This window comes from Brachyistius frenatus, unplaced genomic scaffold (assembly GCF_029030835.1).
Source record: "Brachyistius frenatus isolate BFR_SWC_R1_liver_20210118 unplaced genomic scaffold, ASM2903083v1 Contig_88, whole genome shotgun sequence".
NCBI lineage: Eukaryota > Metazoa > Chordata > Actinopteri > Embiotocidae > Brachyistius > Brachyistius frenatus.
In genome coordinates, this window is record NW_027210687.1 from 483,101 (window position 1) to 502,572 (window position 19,472).

The 19,472-nt window shown below is 41.1% G+C and overlaps 1 protein-coding gene across 1 annotated transcript in view; it reads right to left on the reverse strand.

The window, feature by feature from the left end:
* Positions 1-9,679, reverse strand: part of LOC138627577 (alpha-1,6-mannosylglycoprotein 6-beta-N-acetylglucosaminyltransferase B-like) — a 63,811-nt gene extending 54,132 nt beyond the window's left edge. The window contains exons 1-2 of the mRNA XM_069710004.1: positions 9,245-9,679; positions 7,711-7,823 (exon numbers count right to left, since the gene is read on the reverse strand). Of these exons, the coding sequence (XP_069566105.1) occupies positions 7,711-7,823; positions 9,245-9,312 (181 nt within the window). The 5' untranslated portion in view covers positions 9,313-9,679. The remainder of the gene's footprint in view (positions 1-7,710; positions 7,824-9,244) is intronic.
* Positions 9,680-19,472: the final 9,793 nt, after the last annotated feature.

Consider the following 19,472-nt stretch of genomic DNA (forward strand, 5'->3'; position numbering starts at 1 on the left):
AACCTCTGTCACTTCTCCTGTGTGCAGCTCTAACTGCTTATTATGCCTGACAGCCTGGAAAAGAAGAAACTACCTGCACTATCTATTAAACATGGCTCTCTCTAGCTTCAATTAAAACCATCTTCTGCCTCCTTCTTTGGTTACCTCACAGAGTACAGATCGACCCACAGTTTTATTTGGAGGCATGGTGATGTTTTGTTACACTGCGCACACTTAAAACCTGCAGAATGTTTAATTTACCAATTCAATGCAGATCTTAAATACCATGTCATCTGACATTTTATACAGGAGCTCAAAATAGCACAACAAATTTGGCAACTTGAGGAAAGTCGGACTCGGAAACACAGAGCACAGTCTGCTAGTTGCAGTCAAAATGAAATAAAGGCGACTACATTAAAGGGCCAAGTCTCAGCTTTAATTTGAGTAAGTTTATGTTAATATTGAAAGAACTGTGAGATATACTGTAGCCCTTTTAACACAGTGTCCAAAATTAAGCGGTGGTAGTAAAGCATTTAATAGTTTGTGGAAAATCCTTTTTATTCAGTGACTGCCTGAAGGCTTGGACCCATTTAGTATTTTACATGGTGATGCTCTCCCCGTCTTTCACTGCAGCCACCTTCAGCTCTTTCTTGTTGTGGGTTTCTCTGCCTTTAGTTTGGTCTTCAGCAAGTGGAAAGCAGTTCAATCAGACTGAGATCAGGTGACTTCTGACTTGGCCAGACAAGAACATCCCACTCTTTTGATCCTGAAAAGCTTTTAGGCTGCTTTGGCTGTATGTTTTATAACTGTTGTCCTGCTGCAGGATGAAATATCATCCAATGATTTTAGTATTTGTCTGAATCTGAGCACACAAAAAGTTCCTGTATACTTCTGCATTCATCCAGCTGCTTCTGTCAGCAGTGAAATTGTCAATAAATGCCAGTGTGACAGTTCCATTGGCAGCCATGCAAAATCCATACCAGGAGCACCACCATGTTTGACAATGAGATGCTATGTTTCTGGGTCAGGACCCCTTTCCTTTTTTTTAACTCCACTCTTTCCTCTCTCTGTTTTTTAGAACTTCAGCTTGGGCCTTTCTGTTTTCAAGGCTTGCCAGGGCTTTACATTATGTGGTGAATCCTCTCAGGTTATGTTCATCCTGAAAAATCCTTCTCGACTTCCTGTGCAGTCATAAAGAGGTTTTGCTGTCACAATGAATCCCGCTCATCCACAAGACTTGTGCTGCTCAGTGTACTGAGTCAGTTGCCATTTTCTAGGCTTCCTGTGTGCACCCGCTTTTTTTGTTGTTGTTGTTTTTTTTGTTTTATTCCACCGGACCCAAACATACAATATATAAATACACAACTTCTGTGTGCTCGTCTGCCTAGCATCCGAGCTCTCGCAATCACGTCTGTCCAGCAGCCACCCTGCTACTCCGTGTCCTCTGTAGCGAACGCCCGTCTGGTGACCTGCTAGGGTTCTTATGCAGAGAAGAGAGGGACAATCAGGGATTTGATTCAGCTGGGGTTAACTAAGCCCCTTCCAGGCACCGGTCCCTAAACCACTCCCCCAATCAGTCCCTCCTGCAGCTGAGCCAAACCATGCCCCACCACCACATACAGCTACTAAAATTAAAGATGAGACTTAAAGCTTGGCACTTCACCATTGTAGTGTCCTTTATTTTATTCTAATCTGAATGTACTGAAGCACAGACCTTGAAAATGAAAAATATGGAACTGTCCAAATACTTGACTCCTTGAACTGAAGCTCTATTAAAATACATACATGAGTGCGGTTGGCTACTGCAGTGTGCCACAGCAGACTATCATTTTCCAGGACGGGAGTAAAGTAGTTTTATTCTCTTTCATGCTCTCTTTACTCACTATTTTGCACAAACAGTTTCCTGTTTTCACGCACAAAAAATGCATGACAGCAGGAGAAACAACCAGGATAGAAAATGCTACCTAAAACAAAAGGAAGTGAACTTCCTGACCCAGTTTGCAGCTCACATAGCTGACAATGTTGCATCAACAACACATATGTTCCAAAAGACACTGAAGTCAGCAGAACACGGTGTCCTGCTACTTTTTAAATTAGTAGCTTTGTTGATTGTGGATTAATTACTTTAAAATCTATTGCTTTTTTATGTTTTGCATGTATGAGCACTGACACTGTATGTCCAAGTGCATGCACACACTTTATCGCCCCACTCCAACAGAGACAATTCCTTTATTGTAGCTAATTTATAAAAAGTTGTAGTGAAATCTGCAATAATGATACACTGCTTCCCCCAGGACACAATTAATTAACTGATAGGACATCTGCACACAAAATTAAACAAACACCAACGGTTATACTACACACTACTGTCCACAAAGGACTACTAATGAACTTTATTTTATAGTACAGGGCAAAAACATTACATTAGCCCAGTCTGAACTGTGTCTATTGTTATCCCAAGCAACAACAACAACGACGAGAAAAAAGTACCATGTTGTGCATGAGCCTCTGCCCTACAGTGTGCGTACCAAATTATTCTCTAAACGAGAAGGGAACTTGAAGAGCACAGAACTCCGCTAAGAACAATTGTCTAGTCATCTATATGTAAATGTGCAAAAACACTTGGCTTGGGTTACTAAATAAGCACATGGTTGGAGATTGTGACAAAAACATGGTTGGGGTTTGGAAAAACAAAAACATGGTTAGGTTTCGGGAAAAGAAACATGGTTAGGGGGAAAAAAAAAAAAAAACACGGTTGGGGTTAGGAAAGAAAAACAACTCAAGAAAAATGTTGTCACCTTCTGGATCTGAACCTCATCAAGTGAAAAATAATTTGTTAAATTTGATCAGAATCCTGAAGTCAATCAAACAAAACCAAAAAAACAAACTGCAAATGGAAAACATAACCTCCTTGTTGGATGTAATAGAAGATGTAGAATGCAACAAACAACACCAAAGCAATCTGAGACACTAAACACGTGTTAGCAGTTGAATCTGTGCCATGACCAATCTTGGATAAAGCAACAATTAGCAGAGCCGCTGCAGTCGCACCCGCCCCATGATCCAAGAGAAAAGCCTTGCTCTTTCCACCAGCCGACGGGAGCTTGTGAAAGTGAACAATCAGCTGTCATCTTTTATTCACATCTCTCCTTTGTCAGGCACAGAGCCTGACAAAGTCACCTGCGCACCCATTTCCAGGCATTCTTAACTACTGGTAAAGTCCCATCAAAAGCAAAGGTCAAGTTTATTTTAGTCATCACATCTACACACGCAGGAAGAGACCGTTTCCACTTTAAGCACATTACTTATCCAATTTTTCATTCAAACAAAGCGATGGAGTTCACAGCTCTGACGGACCTGCAAAGGCCACACCCTTGCTGTGAGCGATGTCGGAAAAGACTCCTTTTTATTCGTCATGTAGTGAAGATTGCGGAGCAATTAAAATTTAAAAAAAGTTCTGACGGTGTGTCTGAAAGACTCGCGGGAAACAAGATGCTGAACGATGCTCCTTACACACCTGATGCTCTGCTATGCGACTCCGCATTAGCTTAAACTGCGAGGGCAAAACTGTTTCTGTAGTCAAGTCACCAAATGTAAGTAGTTTATCATGACTATTTATTATAAGGGGTCCAAGCAGCACGGAACCGTCTTCTCTTTGTTCTGCTTATTGTTCTCCCTTATTATTATTTTTCTCCGCTAAAAGTGATCGTGAAGCAAAACGCATGCGGTTAAAACTTACCAAAACTGACACGAGTTGCAAATTGTTCCAAAGGCTAAGGCACAAATAATGACACTAATTGACCTAAAGGTGGCGCTGTAACAGTCAACTCTACGTTTATACAATTATCTCAAAAACAGCTCGGGTTAGGATCAAAATTCGGTCACTATTCTAATCTGTTAATGCGTCTGCGTCTATGCTCCCACAGCCTTCTGCTTTAAAAATGTCAATGGTTGCTTTTATTTTATCCCCTGATTATTCTTTCAAGATCAATTCCAACATGCATTCAGCAGAATTAATACAAAGAGGCAAAAGTATGAATTCAAATACATGAGGGCAGGTGAAAATGGAATATCTGCCTTTGCTGCGAGATGCTGCAGTCTGCAGTCGGTATTTTCCGGCACTAGGAGGATGGTGGACAAAGAAACTCAGGTAATGGAGCTGCCTGGTAAGAATAGAGAGGACATTAACATCTGAACCATTTAGTCTTGCTCTGAGCACGGTAAAGCCTGAAAGCGTCCTAGGCCTATTTCTCGCTTTGTGGCTAAGCTGCATTAAGTCCCCTCTGGCAAAAGGACATATTGTGAAGGTGGTCTTCAAAGAGCTTATTAGAAAGCTACAGTACACCTCTGGAGCCTTTAAGATATCTAGGATCAAACTCCTCCGCCTTGAATGCTTCTCACTCTGGTGAAAATAGTCCTCCCTCTGTCCCCCCTCTCCCTCCCCCCCCTACTTTTTCCACATCATTAGTTGCCTGTACCTTCAAAAGGGAAACAATGAAGGAAATGGATGCATTTTAAATTTGGATATAGCTTTGTAACCAAACGCAACTCGGTGTTATTCTGGCTCCCAGGCTGTGCAATGTCAAAGGGTGCATCACCTACAAACAGCAGCTGTATAAAAATCTATAACACTGCAAAAATAGAGCCGAAACAAGGCGAGGGGTAGAAAAAAAAACGTGTTGCAGGGAGACGGCTAGCGGGAGGCAGAAAGATGAGAGAGAACCAGACGGTAGAAGATAATGATTACTCGTTTTTTCTTCTCACCTTTTGCTCTTAAGGAAGTTACTGCCGTTCACAAGATGAGCAATAAACAGAGAAGTGGCGTAGCCGGGCCATTGTGTTTACCCTTCCAGGTTCAAAATACTGCGAATGTCGAAGTGCTTCTTATTGAAATTTTCTCACCTCTAGCATAATTGCATGTCACACTCATGTTGGTGTGAAGAGTGACAACAACGTATGCAGATGCACGTGTGCGTTCATCTCCTGCAGCTCTCCGTGACGTCCAGCAGGCAGCAAAGGCAGGATGGGTGTGTACAGTATAGTACGTAAGCTACTACCAAGGGGCTGGGCCACTGAACAATGCAACCAACAACCAGCTCATTCACGACACACACACACACACACACACACACACACACACACACACACACACACACACACACACACACAATGAGCATTTACATAGCTCGGCTCTCCCTGGTTCGCAGCACGGCTGTGTTTAATGAGCTCGAGGCCGGATGCCTTCCCTTTGACTGCAGCCTGTGAGTGGTTAATTAATCAGACTGTTCTCCAGTCCCACCTCCCAGCACCTCCCCCTCCCTCCCTCCCTCCCTCACCCTGAACCAGCTCAATGTATGGTATTTCATAAATGGTATGATTCACCTCACTATAACATTCCCCGCTGCTGTTATACATTCTCAGGTTTGCATGTATTTTCCCAAGAAGGTTCTTCAGCTATGAACCATTCATTAAAGTCTTTAATAACCAGTTATCGCAGTCAGTCAATGTCAGATACCATCTTACAAAAATAAACAACCACCCGTTGACATGCTGTTTGGCCATGAGAGACACTGCATTATTCACCAGGGGTGAAAATGATTACTGCTGCCTCATTTGAATAGAAATAAATTGACATCCGTGTTACATGCTACCAGAGCAAACCACAAACAACTGCTGGTTGGTTGGATGGTTGGATGGTTTGTGATGGAAAGAAGCAGTGCTTCTCGTGCCACCTGCTACTCGTCACAGAGAATGACACGCAGTGTCAACATTGTGCCAGGCTGTGATAAAAAGGTGAGAAACAATTGTCCAAAAGCTAGCACTGACTCTCCCAAATGGCTCGTGCTGTAGTGGTTTATATGCAGAGGCACAAAGCGCAAACACGGAGGACGTGCTGAGAAAGACAACAAGTTTCTTTCAGGGATGGTTGTGCATGGTTCTGATTTCTGTCTGGAGTGGGTTTGATTTGTTGATCTCAGTTAGGGAAAGGTCTTGTGTTGCCGTTTTAGAATTACTTTGTGATAACTGTAGCTGTCACCCCAAAACATGCAGCATTCACTGAGCGAAGGATAGCATACTCCCCCATGATCACATCAACTTGTATTACTGTTTTCAAGTTCACTTTTCAATCTTCACTGCCAGGTTAATTCATGTTGAGACAACTTATTTGTGCTTCTTTGAGCTCACAGCAAGCGCAGCACTGATAGAATACATTTAGTGAATTATACACTATATAAAAATGTAAATTAAACACTTTTGTTTATGCTCATATTTTTCACAAGTTGAACTGAAAGATCTTAGACTTCTGATATGCAAAAATAAAACAAAACATGTACTTTGCATGCAATTCATCAGGCTGTTGCTTGTGGCCTGTGAAATGTTGGTCCACTCTTCTTCAGTGACTGTATGAAGTTGCTGGATATTAGCAGGGATCTGAACACACTGTCGTATACAGCGGTCAGAAACATCATAAAACAGGCTCAATGGGTGACATGTCTGGCAAGTATGAAGGCCATATAATAACTGGGATGTTTCCAGCTTTTAGGAATTCTGTGCAGATCCTTGCAACACGGTGCCGTTCATTATCATGCTGCAACATGAGGCGATGGCGGTGGAAGAATGGCACGACAATGGACCTCATGCTGGATCTCATCTTGATATTTCTGTACATTCAAATTGCTGTCGAGAAAATGCACCCATGTTCACAGCTTATGTGTGCCCGTACAATAACCCCACCCCAACCGTGGGCCACTCTATTCACAACGTTCAAATCTGCAAACCACTGGACAACAAGCATTCAGAAGAGCTTCACTGAGATCATTTCTGACAGTTTTGGTGCAAACCAACTGTTTCAGCAGCTGTCTGGGTGGCTGCTCTCAGATGATCTTGCGGGTGAAGCAGCCAGATGTTGCGGTCCTGGACTGGGGTGGTTACATGTGCTCTGCGGTTGTGAGGCTGGTTGGATGTGCTGCCAAATTCTCAGAAACAACGTTGAAGACATATCATGGTCGTGAAATGAACATTCAATTCAGAGGCAACAGCTCTGGTGGACAATCCTACAGTCAGCATTCCAACTGCACCCGCTCTCAAAACTTATGACATCCGTGATATTGTGTTGTGACATTAAACTGCACATTTTAGAGTGGTGGCCAGTCCAAGGCACATCTGTACAATAATCATTCTGTTTAATCAGCATCTTTAAATGCTCACCAACACGGATTTTCACAATGTTGTGAACAAAATGTATAAATACATCTGTTCATCGAATAACTCTGAAATATTTTACTTGAACTCGTGAAAACTGGGAGCAAAAACATTAATGTTGCATTTCTATTTTTGTTGAGGGAACATTTGGTGGATCTGCACTATTCTCCGACACAGGTCAACATAAGCAAAACATAAAGCTGATCAAAAGAGTCGGTCAATTTCCAGCTACCAGTACTACTACGAAAATGAGTTCATGTGGGTCACAGCGAGGGCTTGACATGAAACTAGGTGAAAAAAAAAAGACGGAGGCGCAGATGAGAGAAGAGAGGACTCTGTCCAGGTGACCAGGACCCCTCCGACGCACTCCTGAGGAGCAAAGTGAGCAGGTCTGTCAGTCCGCTGGCAGCAATCAAGGAAGCCCCACCAAGCTCCCAGCATGCTTCCTGCCTTTCCATTACCACTGCAGGGCACAACCACTGGTGTCACGAGCTACCAAGCAGCACTGATGTGGAACAGCGGGCTTACCTTCAGCTCGCATGGTGAAGGGGGAATCTCCGGGACGCTTGGCCGAGAACTGGCCCCCGAGAGAGGTCATTAGAAAGCACAGACTGAAAAAGCCGATCCCCACCACAAAGATCCTGCAGGGGAGGGATAGAGACAAAAGGCTGATAAAGTGTCAAAAAGGCCCAAAAGACAAACTTCGAGCTTATGAGACTAGAAACTAAGTGCAGATGACGGACAGGAACAAAAAAGTTAAAGAACATTTTTTTTTTTTTTTTTTTTTTAAGGTAGGTGCTTTGATTTCAAAGCAGAAGAATAGCTCACTTCAAGTCAAGCTCAAAGTGAAGACTCAGTTTTTTTATTCGGCTTCATGGAGCGTGGACACATTTTTCAAAGTTCATACCAATCAAGCCACAGAAAAGTGCACTCACTTGACTGTGTCATTTCAAATGAGCCATTACATGGATGGGTTTTCTGCATCACACTGTGCTCGGTGAGCAACTATTCAAAACAAAAACCATTCAGCTACAGGCTGCAATTTGGAGCGAGTGGTGAACACAACAGCAAACATTTCTCAAATTCTCCAGCTTTAGCAACACACGTTGTGGCGCGATTAACTTGAAACCAGCTTGGTCTGAACGCTCCAGGAGTCGTGCTGAGAATTTTTTTGGAAACAATCCTTTTATGGAGCAGAACTGCAGGACAGATTGTCACACTTCTGTTCCATAAACCTAGCTCTTTTTTTTTCTAATTTGTATGAGGCAGAACGCTGGCAACAGAAAGACTCAGCTCGAGCTTGAGTGTGTGATAGTACTTTATCCAATGTATGAGATAATGGTGAAAAACGGGGATTGGTGTGCAGAGGAGTGTGCATGTGTGAATAAACACAGCTGATTCTACAGCGAGACATCTTGTCTCTGCACCATCCACTGAACTATACAGTATGAGCATATCTGTTTCTCGTTGGCGTGTTAAATCAGGTGTGGAGTCCTGGCAGAGCAGAAACTGAAACATCACTGTTTGGCCAGAAAGCTGTAAAGCATCAGGAAACTTTAAACTTTAAACCTCAAGAACAGACACGAGCACTATCCCTGCCACCATTTATTATGGTAAACTTTGGAGTCCCCGAGTTTGGGTGTAGCCTATCTTGTCAGACTTAAAAGTTTTAATGAGTTTGCATCTGCTTGGTTTGCTTTCACTGCTTCTCCAGCTGCTGTAGCTGAGACCTTTAGCTGAGTAAGCAAACCTTAATTGTGGCACAGGCACCCTGTTGTTCCAATTATTTCCGAAGGTCTGACTTGCTCTAATGAAAACAACCAATCAAATGCCTTCTTTTGCATTAGGCTACATATTAGTCTAATGTGGTGACTTAATCAACAACTTTGCAGGTTTTGCTGTATTCTTTTCAATTCCATTCAATATGTGTTCATTTTTCATGATGTTGCGTCAAGAATAAAGTAAAACGTCACCAAAGCAGCACACGAAATGTCGTCGCCTCTTTTCATTTTAAATACAGAAGCTTTCCAGCCGTGATAGATCGAAGTGAGCGTGTTCTTACCTGAATGGTTTGAAAGTGAGAAGGCATCTCCTCACCATAATGAAAAGCTCGCTGCTGGTTGCAATCATTTTCCAGACACGTAGAATCCGTCGGGTCTGCTTAACATTGTGCGAGTCTGTTTGTGCACCGGCGTCAAGAGCATAACTTTCAACCAGGCTCCCGAGGATTGACGGAGTGGGTCCAACACGCAACTTCTCAGCCTGACTCCTGTCCGTGGTTTTCTGTGAGCAACTTGGGGGGTGGGGGGGAGAATCCTGCCGGCGCGTCCTGCAGACTGTGGGTAGATAGTCCTCCTCCCGACACGGAAGAAGAACAAATATGAGGAAAAAAATATTCGGTGATTGTCCTTTAATAAGTTGTGGTTGCACCACTAAAGGTGTTAAATGCCCTGGAAATATAGCGGCATCGAGCGCAATAAGCCAGGACTGCTGAGTTCACTGAATTCCTGTGAGTAGATGAAGCACTGACTCTCTGCTCTCATCATATGAGTGGCTCTGTGGCTGAGGCTCGTTTACTGATAGCGCCACCTAACGATCAATACTGGAGTAGGTTAATTTAGTTAATTTCTTTACAATTCCACTCAAACTGATCATGAATGAAGGAATCGTTCGTTATTAGACTGCAGCGCGTCTCATATGGTATAATTTTTTTAAATGCTTTTATTTTGGAAACAATTCCAGGCTATAATTTTTTTTAAATGATAGAGGGGATGATAATAACCCTCAAAAGGATTAACATGCAATGAGCAGTTTCTTTACAGCCAATTGTTTATCATGACATGAACTGACTGGGCTTCTGGAAACACAAGTGGATGTCTAGTCGCATTTAATGTAAGATGAATTCATCAAACATTATCCCAACAATCACTGGCTGACTCAGGACGGAGGGGTGAGGGAGGGCACTGGAGGCAATCGGCCTCCTGATGCCTCCAAGGGAAAACACAAACAGTGAAAGTGTCCCCACAGTGGAGTAAAGTGATAAAATGCCATCTCGGTGCCCACACAAGGGAGAGGACATGCCAAAGTTATATAATGGCTGTCTTAGTTGTGGATAAATCAGAATGAAGAGTCCCAGTGTGCCTCTATATGTAACAATTTGGAATGAAGAGCCCTCATGGGTGCCCTTTTAGTGGAAGGAAATGTGATAGTGGCCTTTAAAGTGCCGCCACAGGCAAAAAAATATGATGAAGTGCCTTTAAATGAAGATAAGGCAGAGCTGAGTTACCGGTTGTAATGTGGTGAGCACGAGGGTCTGTACAGGAGCCATTTTTGTAAAAAAAAAAAAATATTGTCTAACATACCAAAGTGCAAAATTGGGTGGCCTTTTAATGCTAAAGAAAAATTAATAAACATTTTTTTTAAAGCATTAATTATACCGTGTGGGGTGCTGTGCTCTCATGTTATGGTATGATGAATGTCCTTTCACTGAACAAAACACATGCTGAAGTGTATACGGTGTACTGTATAGGAAATACAACATTGTTAAGTGAACTACTGGTGAAGAACATTAGCTGCTGTGTCCTATAAGCTGTCTTTCATTGAAATCAATGTGTCCTTTATGGAAGATGGCCATCAGGAGAGTGAAACTGAGCAGTTGTTGGTTGTTAGCGCGTGATTACAGAATACCAAGGAAAGATAGAAGACAGAGAATCTGACAAATGCAGCTGGAGGCAGTTCATTCAAAGATGGAGTCCAGAGCTGCAAAAGAAAGGGAGGAGATGAGAGAGATGGTCATTAAAGTAATTCCGACAACAACTTAAACCCCATCCTGGCAAAAAGTTTGAAAAAATGATCATGTCATGAAAGTGTATTAAATGCTGGAAAAGCTCTACAGTTAATAATGCTGCCTCGTTTATTTATATGTTGTACCAAGCATACATCCTCTACTGACGGGTAATGGGGACCCGTCAGTAGAGGACGGTATCAGGTGTTGATCAAAAATACAGTCAGTGCGACAACAGCGCATTTCAGCACCGTGGACAGCTCCGACATGCAGACAGACGACAGCTCAGCAGCGACATCCAGTGGACAGAACACAGAATACACCAACAGGATGATGAAACCGGCTCTATGCTTTCTTCAAAGAGCACAACAACGTTGTTGTTGGTTTTTTTTGCGCATTTTGTTTTAATACCTTGCTGATAATATGAAAATACTGGCTCATAATGGTCCATAGTGAGTAAGTTGCTTCATTTTGAATGCGAGTCAAATGGTAGCAGTTATAGAGTTAAATTGTAGGAGAGGGAAAATAGGGGAAAAAAATAAAAAGATGGCCTTCACTATATTTTAAGACATAATCAGTTCCTTTTCTGGCGAGCTTTTGCAACAACCTTTTTGACTATTTTCCTTTATGGTTCCTCCATCCATTCCTCATCCAGCCTCAGACTAATGGACAGCAAGCAGTAGCATCCCTTCTTACCATGGCTACTATATTGGGTCTTGGCTTAGTCTGTTGCTGCTACATTGCCTCTTGGCCAGCAGCCCAGCTAGATGGGCTCTACTAAATTACAGTCCCTAACTGAAACCTAAAATTCATCACTGGTGAGCTCATGTTCACTTACTGTGAAATGACAACATGACTGGCTTTCATGGGACTTGGACCAGGGCCGAATGACAGACAATCTCAGAAATAGTTGCCTGTAACAGACAGCAGGTGATGCATATGTGTGCGTGTCTGATAGAAATACAACAACAAAAAAACCTAATAGATATTTTATTTTATTTAAAGGCACTGAGTAAACTGCAGGTTCACAGTTTAGCACAACACACTGATGATGAGTACTGTTGCAATCAAAATTATATATTAAACATTTTCTGATAATAGAGACATTTTAAATATGAAATGTGTATCAGTGGACTGACAATCAAATTGATAATAAAATATGTAAAATAATCCCTTTCAGTTTCAAGAATGTTTTGAAAATATTGCTGTTTTTCATCACTTGCCAGTATATAAGGATAACAAATTAATAATTAAGCTTTTGGGAACATTTTAAGAACCCCAAATTTGTGTCAGCTTCAGATATAAATCCTGCCAATGCAGTGTTGCAGGGCAGTTGAACAGCAAACATGGCAAACATAAAGGAGCTATCTCAAACGCTAAGAGAATAAATTAGTTCATTACACCAAAAAGCAATGATTAAAAGAAAAAAAAATCCTCTTCAAGATCCAAGAGAAGCAGTAGGCAGCATCGGACCCAAGTTTAAAACTCATGGTACACCAGCAAACCTTCAGGGACGTGGACAAAACAGCACAGTTTCTCCAAAAGGAGCCAGATATTTGAAAACAGAAGCTGAGGAATAATTTAAAAAAATACAAAATATAGCCGCAAGCGGCAATGATCGGATGATCTCCGAGCAGATTACAACCAGTAGAAGACAAGAAGCACATGAAATTAAATCACATGCACACACTGCAACATTATTGAACAATTGTATTTGTCCACTAGTGGATTTGAGCCCTGGATCTTTGGGTCTCCAGGGAAGGTAACTTAGACTGATCCCAGTACCCCCAGGTTTGATCCCAGGAGGGCAGAGTGAAAGCAGTGCTGTCTCCCTCGAAGAAACATCCTTGAGCTCCCAACTGGCTGCAACTGTGCGAGAAGAAGGCGGTCCTGGAAAAGACACACATAAACACATTTTAAGAAAAACAACATCAAGACAAAGTTTATTTTAAATACCACGTAGATCCAGTTGTGTAGTTTATTCTAAATCAATATCATGAATACATAGAATTCGTAAAGTATTCACTTTTTGCACACTTCATGGTGTTATAAATTTAGTTTTGAATGGATAAAATAAAAAAATTGTAAGCTCTTAAATCAAAGAATTATTTCTGTGGTCAGGTGCACTCTGTTTGCTTTGATTATCTTAACGATGTGCCAGAACCTGAGAGTCCACCTGTGACTAATTGCATTTATCGAGCAGAGTTTAAAGGGTGTATCCACGTACACACAGTTCACACTGCGCTTGAAGGAAAAGAAAGCCTGGACGTAAGTCACTTGTGTTACTCGCGTGAACTTACTTATCTAAAACAAGCAGCAACCAACAGTAAAGGGACTTTAGTGAATGACACTATTATGACTTGCGTAAAAAAAATATTGACTATGTATTTCATGAGAGAAGTTGAATAGGAGTCAGTGGAACCAAAGCCTTTTTGGAGCTAACCCCTAGTGGCCCTCTGTGGTATTGCAGTTTAAGGCACTTTCGCATCGGCCTTATTTTTAAGTCCCGAAAGCTACGCCTACTTTTATATAGAGTCTATGATCAAAACCCAAACCATGAATGTTCTTTTCCTAACAATAACCTATTAGCTTCGGTGCCTTAACCGAAACAAACTGACCGTGTCACATTAACCCCAAACTATTCATCTTTTCTGAAACCTATGTGGTTTTTGGTGCTTAAACTCAAGTGCCTTACTTTTCACACCAAGGCAAGGCAGGAGCATTACACGCTTTGGTGTGATACCGGGCAAGTTTATAAAGATTTAAGATGATGTTTTCATTAAATTGCATTCACGTCATAAGAATTTGATTGTAACAGAATCTGAGAGAAACTTTCACACCCTCTCTATGAGATGAATCATAATGACGTGTCGGGAGTTCAACCATGAACACTTACACCAGCTGCACGTCACTATCTTCATTTATCTTTCTATTTCATTTCCTCCCTTTTATTTTTCTCAAATGCCCTCACTCCTGAAAGATTTTTATCTTTCTTTTTCTTCTTGTTCTTATTCATCTTTTCATGCTTCACATTGACCACTCCACCACTGCATCATCCACAATATATGTTGCCTTACTTACATACTGTATACAACCTCTCCATCTTTAACTGTCTTAATTTCTGTCTCTCCCTGTCTCTGTCTCTCTGCTTGAGTCTCTTGAGTATCTACCCTCACTGCAGTTTCTCTCTCCCTCCCGCTGTTTGGCTTAAACTCCCTCTGCTTCACTGAAGATTCAGAGGCTGATGCCCAAGGACAAAACACTCTTAAAAGCACTGCCTTTATACTAAACACTGTATTTGTATTTAGCATACACCTGGGAAAAGCAGGAGAAAATGCAGACTCAGACTAGCTGCTACAAAATGGGAGAGAAATCAAATGCTCTGTTCACAGTTTAAATAAAATCCTGAACTGAATCTATCTCTATAAATTCTACAGTCGATTTTTTTTACTGTGTTTTTCTGCTAGGAGGAAATGTGCGTGCGTGCGTGTGTGTGTGCGCGCGCGTGAAAATCAGGGAGTGGATCCTCAGGAAGGCAGGGTTCAGCTCTTCAGCCCACAGGGCTTCTTTCTTTGTTGCCCTCCACTTAAAGCAGCAAAAAGAAAAACAACTGAAGCACTTTTATATTGGTAAAAATGCTCATGTCTCCAGTGGCCTTCTCTGGACTCAGCTGCCTTAAGAAGGATGCTGTAATATTCACCAGGAAATTCACAGTGTAGGATCTTTCTGGTATCTTCTTGCATTATACTGTAACTTGCCTCTTATCCATGAGATCTATACAATGTGAACTGTGCACTCTAACGGGATCAAAACTCTGCCACCTGAAACTGTAATCATTGCGATGCCACTTGCGAATACGATTTTGACAAGTAGGCCATGCTATACTGAGCTACATCATACTTTAAGATTGACATGCTTGTCGTTCAACACTTACTAATCTTTTCTGTTTGAAATAAACCCCACAGCCACCAAACAGATGAACTCAGTGCTTCTCTATATCAGCACCACCCACATTGTTCATTGAGCCAAATGAGACCTTTTCAATTGATTTGTAACTCGATCGTGTTAAAAGTCTACATTGATCTATATGTAAATGTATGTAAAATCCAATCTGTGAGTGTTTTGTTTGATCAGTTTGGTGCCATGTACTGTATACTACCAGCATTTTGAGAGGCAGAGCCTGCCTTTCAACAATTTACTTACACAAGCACTTTACTTGCCTATTTTAACTTTGAATTATCATTCTAATAAGGAGAGATCATTAGGAGTGGAAATTTGTTTTTGAAGTAATGACAGTTTGACAAAATTCTGGTGATGAGAGGCTGCTTCGTTGAACAGTGTCCCAGATGGGTGGAGGCAACAGAGAACCCCCGGATTTCAAACTTTTTATTTTGGTCGCGCCAAATCACGACACAAAACATGTCAGGGCACTTAAGACAGGAACCCAACAATTCCCACATGAGCGACAGCTGGAAGGAAACACTCCATTTTAACAGGAAGAAAAACCTCCTACAGCAGGAAGGAAGTCTGAAAGGCAGAATGACAGAATAAGTTATGATATTTTAAAAACGGGGATGAGAAACTGATTGGCTCAAAAACACAGGCAGAGAGATCATTGGGAAAATAGGGTGACAAGATTATGAATGAGTGATTTGACAACGTGGGAAGCAGAAGTGCCGGAAAAGATATTATCTCCTACAGAGGGGCTCTCATCATGCATGATGACCACTCCCAAATAGACCCCCTGATTTACAGTGTCATCTATGTCCATAAATATAACGGAAAGTGATGACACTGCACTTGTGATGCTTTATTATTAGGGCTGAAAACATAGCCATAATCCTAATGGCCATTTAAACTGTTCCATTAAGATTCAGATCAATTAAGGTCTGAATGGCTGTGCATTTCACCGCGAATAAAATGTGTTTAACTAACACCACATGAACCAGCATAGAGGAACTATGAATCTTTACAGCTGAGTCATTCTCTTCTTAGGGCCTCTGCAGAGGTGAATATTATGAATATGTTTCACTGTGCTACATGCATTGATGGCAGCTACCTTGCACATAAATAAAGATATCTATTACACTCTTGCAGTAACTTGAGAATATACAGCAGACTCAGTCTGATTAATATTTAAAATGTGTATATCCTGCTTGGCTGACTGTGCCAGCTCAGCAGCACAAGTTCACAAGGACTGTAGCTTTCAGTCAAAATGTGGGAAGCTCACCGTTTTCATTGGTGTACATAAAGCAATCAACGTTGTGTGAGAGCTGGATTGGATGGGGAAAATGCCAGTTTAAATTTCAGGGCAGTTTTGAGTGACTGTTGGCCACTTTGCACTTTGGAATGTATTTATTTGACAGCTGCTTAACAAGGTACCGATCTGTTAATGATTTCAAAGCGGACACAGTTTATTAAAATATAATGTACAGGTGAACAAAACAACATAGCCAAACATCTTTTTTAAGGAGCGTCTCTTTGAAATGGAGACAAACCCACCATTCACAAGGAAAACATCGGAAGAATTGGCTGTGAGGTTAAAAAGTTGAGGTTAAAGTGCAGCGTTTGTTGGGATCTGAAAGACAATATGGATCTATGGATGCATTCCTTTTAGGGAATTAGTTCCTTCTTTAGACATCTTTCATTTATTTCATGTGGAAAAGAGTATTTTAAAGGCTTCAGAGCAGAAGTGAAGAAAAGTTTGAAATTGAACATATCCTTTTCCAACATTGGCAGCCGTCTCCATCCCTGCTGTGCAGGTTTGCAAATTATCAGCACCCAAAGCAGGGAAGGGAGTGAGGAGAAAAGTTTGAGTCTTGAATCTAATTAGGATGGAGGACTGGCCCTCAGGTTACGCAAAACATCTGTCCCAAACTGTTATGTGAGGAAAATTCACACCTTGAATCAGTCACGGCACACCGGAAGGGCCGGAACTCTGAACAATGTTTACCTGCCATCACATCCAGTTTGATGTCAAAGAAAAGGGGAAGAAATACAACAACAAAAAAATGATGTAATGCCAACATGCAAGCAGGGTTTTATTACGATTTATACAATATAATGTATCATTTATTGTGTAGGCAACAGACTTTGAAGTAAAAACTGAACAGTACAAACTGAAACCGCACTGAAACTGAAAAAAGTCAAATAAAATGAAGAGCAGTTATAAAAATATGAGGTTTACCAAGCTGTTTGTTTTCCTTCAGCCTTCCTGCTGTGCTGTACTTTGGTATACACTTTTTTTTTTTCTATTATTCTGCAGACCAGTGCAGGCAGACACAAGCTGTTCTTATATACAAATACGATTCTGACAAATCAAAGACACTCATCATTATGGGAGCTTCTTTCTTTGTGCTTCACATTGTACCTTCATCCATCTCAGTCCCTCGTTCCTCCTCGTGCTGTTTCTGCTTTTCCGGCCTGTGTGCTTCCTTCACCAGACATTCCTCATCTGTCCACCGGGTGTCCTCAGTGTGCACCTTTCCCCCACACACCTGTGGCTCATCAATCATCCTTAACCTGCTGCCTGACTTCCCACCTGCTTTCTGTCTCCAATTACCACCTTTACACAATAACTGGACGTTTCTGTGTGCCAAAATGTTTTAAAGCTAAATCCCTCACTTGCTTTCCTGCCTCAACCTGTTGCCAGTTTATCTGCCTATTCATGCCAGATTTATAGCAACCGAAAAATATTTACCCCTTCAGGTATCAGTTGTTACCCAATGTGTGTTTGCCTGTAAGTGTCCTAATACTTATGTATGCAAATTATCTTCAGAGTTTAAATGTATGTTACCATTGTTACATTTGAACTGATTCAAATCTGTAGTGTTTTTATTTTTTATTCTTTGTTAGCCTTTTCCAGATGAGTATCATTGTGATACTTTGGGGTGTCCCATTGTGCTAAATTACATGGTGTTCCACATAATTTAGTCCATTGTATGAAGCACAGTGTATGAACTTTTCTATACGGTTAGGTGTTCTCTATTCATGTGATTTATACAAGTGCTCAACTTGTCCTTAAATTGATGGTTTATAGATCTGTAATGATAAGGGTGCCAAAAGGTTTCTTACTAATGAAAACAGGTGATGCATTTTGCCATCCTTATCAAACAGTATTTGGAGAAGTCTGGATGATATCTTTTCAACAGTATTTGCCAAATGATTCAAGCTAATTTCTTGCTTTTATCTCTTAAATCAGGCCTTTTTTATTCACATGCTGTATAGCTCTGAAAATAGTGAAAGCACTTAAAGTCCAATACTATTGTTGCTGTAATTTAGAGAGAAACAGGGTGTTAATTATAGATTGCATTAGGCAACACAACTGGAACCTTTTTGTTTTGTCCTTTGTTTAGGTCCTTATAGTAATGTTTACACTGAATATGAGTCTGTTCGCAGATTTTTTTTTTTTCTATTTGGTTTTTAAATGACAAAGTTCAATTATTTAAGGGAAAAAAAGGGAGGGGGGCTGTTGCTACACACCCCTCTTTAGTGTTCAGGAATAGTCTGCTACAGAGGGGCTCCACTTTCCTTTGGTACCACTGTCTGTGCCCATGTGAATTTATTAGAATAAAAAAAAATTACAAATTAAAAAAAGAAGCTATGGCTGATAAAGACATTTTGAAAACATATATATGTGAAACTGGATTCTTTTGTAGGATAAAAATATATATATTATTTGCAGGTATAAAATGGATGTAATGTCACCAGGACAGACATAAACACACACACACACACACACACACACACACACACACACACACACACACACACACACACACACACACACACACACACACACACACACACACACACACACACACACACACACACACACACACACACACACACACACACACACAGCTCGATCTTAGAAATCCACTTAGAAATCGTATTCCTAATTTAATTACAGCCTGAACTGTTTGTTCTTTTGGCATTGTGGTTACATTCCAGGTCAAGTTGTGACAGCGCAACAAAATTCAGCTTCACAAGAAGATTTCCCAATTTTCTGAACAAATATCAGCTGACTTACAAGTGGAGACACTGCTTCTTTCCTGAAGTTACTGTTAATTCAGTCTGAAACACCCAGTCTTCGCAGCACTGCCTTAAAGAAAGGTTAAACCTTTTTGGCATCTCTTTCCAGAGACTTGTGGTTTGAATGAGTCACAGCAAGATAAACATGAACCGTAAATAGTCTACCTATGAAAAATAAACTGATACACAACCAGCTGTAACTCCACACAACAGAGAGACATGTGTCTCATGCTGTGTATCAGAATAAAACAGGTCAAATCTATGTCCTTTTTTTAAAACTAAATAATGATGAAAGTTAATGTTTCGTCATAATATCTACACATTATATATACAGATCTACATATTCAGAAACCAGGAAAGTAAAAGACTTTCATTTCACTGGTGTGTTTAAGCAATCATCCATTCCAGGGCAAGTCTGCTCATGTTCATGTGGTGAAATCGTGACACCACTCCACTCTCACTCAAAGTGTCT